Genomic DNA, 6,630 nt, shown 5'->3' with positions numbered 1-6,630 from the left:
TTGAAAGCATGATAGTAAGATTAGCATTGTGTTTAGAATGGGACCATGTGTGGCATTCCATTCTAATTGTCTTTCCTACATTGACTGAGAAAACCCACATGGTTACAGAAAGCAAAATACTTGTAACTCAGAGGAATCCTAGGTGTACTATATATTAGTGTTGGAGCAATAGTGGCCTAACTGCACTGATGAGAATCTTCTGGAGCAGCTAAGAATGCTGGGATCCAACCTGGTTTTGGTTCAGTGCATTGCATGTGATCTGAGAACCTGCATTTCTATAGGTTACAAGGTGTTGCTGGTTTAGGAACCACATATGCATCATTTCATATCCATGCTTCCACCTCGACTCATAGATCCTGCATCTGAGCTCTCCCTATCTCAGTTCAGGCTGGTACTGATGTCCAAGCCAGTGGTTGAGTTGGTTGGGCATTGTCCTGCAAACCAAAGGGTCTAGGAATCAGTTCTTGGTCAGGGCACATGCCTAGGTTGTGGGTTCGGTTTGATCCCCAGTTGAGGATCATAGAGGGGCAACCAGTTGATGTTCCTCCCTTCCCCTCTTTAAAAAAGACTGGTACTGGTTAGGGTGGGGGTAACAGGGATTAAGACATGATGCTCCATTAACTATTAAGGATATTCTCAATTCATGGAGAACAGAATACAGTATATGTGTAAGTGAACAAGTCAACTAAATGAGTACAAATCTTGCAATTTTTTTTCAATTCCCATTTATTTTTGGCTCTTGGGGCAATGTCATTTTTTCAATATGAAAAAAAAAGCAAGTTCAAGACAAAACAAATTTGAAGTATAGAATGGGGGAGGTGGGGAGCAACAGCAAAAGAAATGAAACATTGTCAAAAGGCAGGGTGTCCTGTCCCCTCTCCTCCAGGTAATGGCTCCAACACTTAGGTGCACAACATACCTCTTATGTGCATGAGCACCAGACTGCTATTTCTCTTTGGGTTAGAAAAGGTCAAGATGGGGAGGGCCTTTTCTGGAGGCTTTAGGGACAAAGGCTAGTCACTCTCCCCCCTTTACTTCCTCTGTCCAGAGAAAGGAAGCCAATTCAATGTGAGAGATAAAGTGAAAGAGGAAAGGATCCCACTTGACAAGAGTGCAGCAGGCCCCTGCAAAGGAAACAACTCAGGACAGAGATTAAGAGACTGAAAACTGAGGTAATACTGTTCATACCTTCCCCAAAGCTGAGGGTGGAGCAGGGAAAGATACATGGAAACAACACTCCTTGCTTTGGGAATCCCACTCTCCAAAACTGCTCTAGAATGGGAAACCCCACCTGTTCCTTTTAGGGACTTCTACCTGCTAGAGTTGGTGTCATTTCCTTTCCCCTTGGCTACCCCACAGGCTTAGGATGGTATTTTCAGCACAGAGTCCTAAATGGGATCTGGATGAGACCCAGCTTAGAAAATTATCTTGAAAACAGATGAGAATATTAACTGGACAGATGGGAAGATGGGCACAAGGAAATACAAGATTACCCAAAATGGCAGAAATGTAGGTTTCCCAAGCGGAAAGAGAGGAGACATTCAACAAGCAACAAATATTTATTGAGTGCCTATTATGTGCCAGACACTGTTCTAGAACACCCCTAAAAGAATAAAAGAGGCAGAAGATGCAAATTCTGAGGGAAGATAAAGGGGCAGTTGAGGATGGAAGATTAGGGAACTGAGAAGACTGAGTGATGGGTGTGGCCTTAAGCCTCCTCTTCTGCCTCCTCACCGAAATCCTCCTCCTCTTCTGCGGTGGCATCCTGGTACTGCTGGTACTCTGAGACGAGGTCATTCATGTTGCTTTCAGCCTCGGTGAACTCCATCTCGTCCATGCCTTCGCCCGTGTACCAGTGCAGGAAGGCCTTCCGGCGGAACATGGCCGTGAACTGCTCTGAGATACGTTTGAACAGCTCCTGGATGGCTGTGCTGTTGCCAATGAAGGTGACTGCCATCTTCAGACCACGGGGTGGGATGTCACAGACAGCTGTCTTGACGTTGTTGGGGATCCACTCCACAAAGTAGCTGCTATTCTTGTTTTGCACATTGAGCATCTGCTCATCCACCTCCTTCATAGACATCCGCCCACGGAAAACAGCAGCCACAGTGAGGTACCGACCGTGGCGGGGGTCACAAGCAGCCATCATATTCTTGGCATCAAATACCTGCTGGGTGAGTTCAGGTACAGTGAGAGCCCGATACTGCTGGCTTCCACGGCTAGTTAGAGGGGCAAAGCCAGGCATGAAAAAGTGGAGGCGTGGGAAGGGGACCATGTTGACTGCCAGCTTGCGAAGGTCAGCATTGAGCTGGCCAGGGAAGCGGAGGCAGGTGGTGACACCACTCATGGTGGCTGAGACAAGGTGGTTCAGGTCCCCATAGGTTGGCGTGGTCAGCTTGAGGGTACGGAAGCAAATGTCATAAAGGGCCTCGTTATCAATGCAGTAGGTTTCGTCGGTATTCTCTACCAACTGATGGACAGAAAGAGTGGCATTATATGGCTCAACCACGGTATCAGATACTTTGGGTGAAGGTACCACACTGAAGGTGTTCATGATGCGGTCAGGATACTCTTCACGGATCTTGCTGATGAGCAGAGTGCCCATTCCAGAGCCTGTGCCCCCACCCAGTGAGTGGGTCAGCTGGAAGCCCTGTAGGCAGTCACAGCTTTCAGCCTCCTTCCGTACCACATCCAGGACTGAGTCAACCAGCTCGGCCCCCTCTGTATAGTGGCCCTTGGCCCAGTTGTTGCCTGCCCCAGACTGACCTGGAATGAGGTTGGGAAGTAAGCTTGATTAGCAAAGTGTGGTACATACACAATCACCTTTCAACTCTTGGAATAATACTCATGGATGTATCTTCATTTTCTTCCTCACCTGTGATATATATTCCCCCACCCACAGTTTACCATATAACTCCCCCCACTCTCTGAGATTTCAAAACATGGCCCTATAAAAACTCAGTTACCATAATCATTTTCTAACTCTTGCTGTCCTCTTGCACACGTTTAAATTGAATATGATGCTTATCTACAAATTATATAACTTACCAAAAACAAAGTTGTCTGGTCTGAAGATCTGGCCAAAAGGACCTGAGCGAACAGAGTCCATGGTGCCAGGTTCTAGATCCACCAAAATAGCACGAGGAACATATTTTCCACCTGCAGGGAAGAAAAGTAGGAGTGAAAATTAGCAGAAGGTAAATAAATTGGGACTAGGTCACAACCAGGAACCCGTATTTGTTATTCCAGGAACTACCACTAGGTGGCAGCAGACCTAGTCTGGCCCCCCCATGGTGAGAAATAAAGGTCTCCAAAGGCAAAGGATGGATTCATCCGAGAGAGGGTTCCCTAGGAATGGAAAAAGACTGCAGAAGAGAGATGGGACCTGATCTTCCAGAACTCCTCTCACCTGTGGCTTCATTGTAATACACGGAGATGCGATCCAGCTGCAGGTCGCTGTCCCCGTGGTAGGTGCCAGTGGGGTCGATGCCATGCTCATCACTGATCACCTCCCAGAACTGTGGGGAAAAAGCGATGAATCCTCACTGTTCAGGTCCCTTATGCCCTGCCTCCACTTTCACTCCAGACACACTATTCTAGGGTCTGGCATCCCCTCGATCTGCCTGCCACGCCCCCTCCCCTAAAAACCTCTACCCCCGGGAAAGCCGACTCGGGATGTGAAATGATGTCCAGCTGGGAGGGCCCGGTGATCCCGGACACTGGTGGGGTGGGCTGAGGCGGCCGACCTGACTAGGAAGGCTCGCCTGCCACCCAGGGCACCGCCTCTCCAGGCTGCGCAGAAAGGGCGGGTAGAAACTGCTGCCGCAGTCGCCCACCCGGAGCCTTCCAGCCACTTTAGCGCAAGCGCGCGCAAAGCCTCAGACAAAAGGGAGGCTTCGTTGCATGGGCGGGGCCAAGGCGCGAAATCAAGGGAGTGGGGGAGGGGGGAAGCCGGGCCTAGCTCGAGCTAGCGCGCCCCCTAGTCGCCCGCAGGGCCCTGCCGCTCTGCTACAACGTAGCAGCCACACTTCCTCCCCCGTTACACTGTAGCCGCGCGCGTGATGGGGGGGAACCTTCGCCCTGGAATTTTATCCCTTGGCTAGGTAGGTAGCTTTCCCTCTCTTCTTGCTTTAAATGAGGATTCTCTTTTCTCCTACCATTAGTCACGAGAGACCCTTTAAAGAAGAAGACCCCCCCCTTTTTCTATCTTATTCAAGCCCTTTAAGGGGAAATAATGGCAGCAAAACAAATCCAGCTAATTAATTAGCTTTCCATCCACGAAAAACTATGGGCCCGCCACTCAGGCATAACGGGATCGAGCGGACACCCTTGGTCTATGTGGAAGTAACGCGCAGTGCCCCCCACCCTGGCGCACCGCGTCCCCAGCTTCAGAGCCAGGCTCTGCAGCTGCTCCCTCACCCTCGCCCCTTCCCCCACTGGCTTGGCCCAGGACTCCCCGCCAAGGGGGATCCACATGTAGCAACCTCGCCTCGCTTTGTATCGGCCGGTTTCGGGATCTCCCTCCTCAGACCGTTAGGAGACTCCCTTTAAGTAAAACTATCAGAACCTCGATTTCCCGCCCCCCACAAACCTCAAGGGTGCTTTGGATAACTTCCCCAAAATGCCTCTGCCAAGAAAATTAATTCTCCACTTTTCAAAATCAAATTCTGGCTACAATTGTGTATTATCCATATAAAACTTCTTTTTGGTAAAGTTTGGTTAAGGTTGAAGAGTGCAAACAGCCCGCAACCATTCGTCATAGTTTATCTGGGTGTTCTTTTCAAAAAGTAATACAGTTCAAAGAGGTTTAAAATCCTTACCTTGGCACCGATCTGGTTGCCACACTGGCCCGCCTGGATGTGCACGATTTCCCTCATGGTTAAAATTAAAAATTTTTGCTCGCCTCAAAATAAATGGGGCAAGGAAATATGTAATTTTTTTCTCCGCTGCTGCTCACAGGCTGGTAGAATGGGACGTGCCCCAGAGGCTAGAGCAGCGAGGTCCGAAGGCAGCAGCAGGAAGGTTCTGAGAGGGAGAAAGGAGAGGGCAGGGCGCGGGAGGAAAGGCGAGCAGGGCGGGGCGCGCGTGCGCCGGCCGGGAGGCGGGAGACTGGCCCGCGCCGCGCTCCGAGACAAAGCCTCAGTGAGGCTGGTCCTGATTAGTCGACGCCGGTCAGGTAGCCGCCGTCTATTGGTCTCTGCTCGGGTGAACTAGCGCAGTCCTCTCTGGGAGTCGTAGTCCTCCATTGTTGAACACTCTGCAAGAATGAAGGGAGGAATGGGCGGATTCTGGGTTTTGGTTTTTGGCGTTTTATGAAAATGACCTTGCCCAAGATAACTTTCCTCTAATCCTGAGCTGTTTTGGTTTTTTTTTTAAATGCAAAAAGGGACTCGTTTTCGGGGTTACAGTAATTGGGAACCCTAGGGTGCCAGGCGTTGGAAGGTGAGGTGGCCACACCCTGAAAGCTCCCCGCTCCGGTAGCTCTTGGGAACACTGGACTACTTAGCTCAACGAAAACTGGGGAGAAACGCGGCACCCACTTTTGCTATCTAACAGCTGGCCCTTTGGTGACGGAAGCCGCTGCTTCCCCGGATACCTAGGAAGAAGGAGGGGATTGCCTTCCTGCTATTTCCTTGAGAGTTTTCTAATGATAATATTTAGAAAGAAATAAAATTGCAGCAAGGGCTTTGCAGGATAGAGATGTAATTGTCTGGAAGGTATGTTCAAAGAATAGACGGAATGGTTTAGAGAAGTTGGTATCTGGGATCTCCGAAGCCAGAAGTCTCGGTCCCTGTAGGAGATCTGGGTCTTAGAGCAGCGTTGAAGAATCTGTGGTTTTGTCAAACTGAAAACTATGGAATGAGGTGCCTGCTAGAATTTCATTGCCTTTCCAACCTGCCTTCAGACACTTTGATAAAGTTAGTAGTTTTTCAGTTCGCTGATTTCACTGACTTAGTGGCTGGCAATTGCAGCCTTTCAAGAGCCTCATTTAGTTAAAATGGGAGAGGGGGTATTCATGGGAGAAAAGGGGATGGGCTCAAATCAAAGTGGCATGCTTTTCTCCGGGATTAATTCACTTGATAGATACTCAGTGTCCTTCAAACAGGAACTAGGGATACAGAAATGATTATGAATTAGCTCCCTGGCCTCCAGGACCTTGCAGTTTGGTGAAAACTATATGAACAACGGAGTGTGGAAAGCACTACAATAGAGGACATATAGAGATCTTCATTGTTAGTTCACAGTGGATTCAATATACATTTCTCAGTCATCTTATAAAAGAACAGTAGGCCCTGGCTGGTGTGGCTCAGTGGATTGAGCGCGGGCCTGCAAACCAAAAAGGTTGCTGGTTCTGTTCCGGCCAGGACACACACATGGGTTGCAGCCCAGGTCCCCAGTTGGGGACATGCAAGGTTACTAATAGATGTTTCTCTCCCACTTTCTTCCTTCCCCCTCTCTAAAAATGTATAAATAATAATAATTTTTTAAAAAAAAAACATTAAGTTGTGTAAGAAGACCCCTCTCCCCACTATAAAACGTATTTTTAAAAATGTTTTAGGGTATGATCACAATGCAAGTTATTCTTTGGCAGTGGAGCTTAGAATTAAGAATCAAAGGACTTGTTTCAAT

The 6,630-nt window shown here is 48.7% G+C and overlaps 1 protein-coding gene across 1 annotated transcript; it reads right to left on the bottom strand.

Annotated features, from left to right (window-relative positions):
* Positions 1-717: 717 nt before the first annotated feature.
* TUBB (tubulin beta class I) lies at positions 718-5,095 on the bottom strand. Its single transcript, XM_054569043.1, has 4 exons — positions 4,821-5,095; positions 3,410-3,518; positions 3,049-3,159; positions 718-2,766 (listed from the first exon to the last, which is right to left on the bottom strand). Exons 1-4 carry the CDS (start codon positions 4,875-4,877, stop codon positions 1,709-1,711), a joined length of 1,335 nt encoding a protein of 444 aa, XP_054425018.1. The 5' UTR covers positions 4,878-5,095; the 3' UTR covers positions 718-1,708.
* Between the last annotated feature and the right edge of the window lie 1,535 nt (positions 5,096-6,630).

This window comes from Pteronotus mesoamericanus, unplaced genomic scaffold (genome assembly GCF_021234165.1).
Source record: "Pteronotus mesoamericanus isolate MK-2021 breed Mesoamerican mustached bat unplaced genomic scaffold, CSHL_Meso_final contig_20, whole genome shotgun sequence".
Classification (NCBI taxonomy): Eukaryota; Metazoa; Chordata; class Mammalia; order Chiroptera; family Mormoopidae; genus Pteronotus; species Pteronotus mesoamericanus.
The sequence above is the reverse complement of the archived record's forward strand: the minus strand, read 5'-3'. Positions and strand labels throughout refer to the sequence as shown.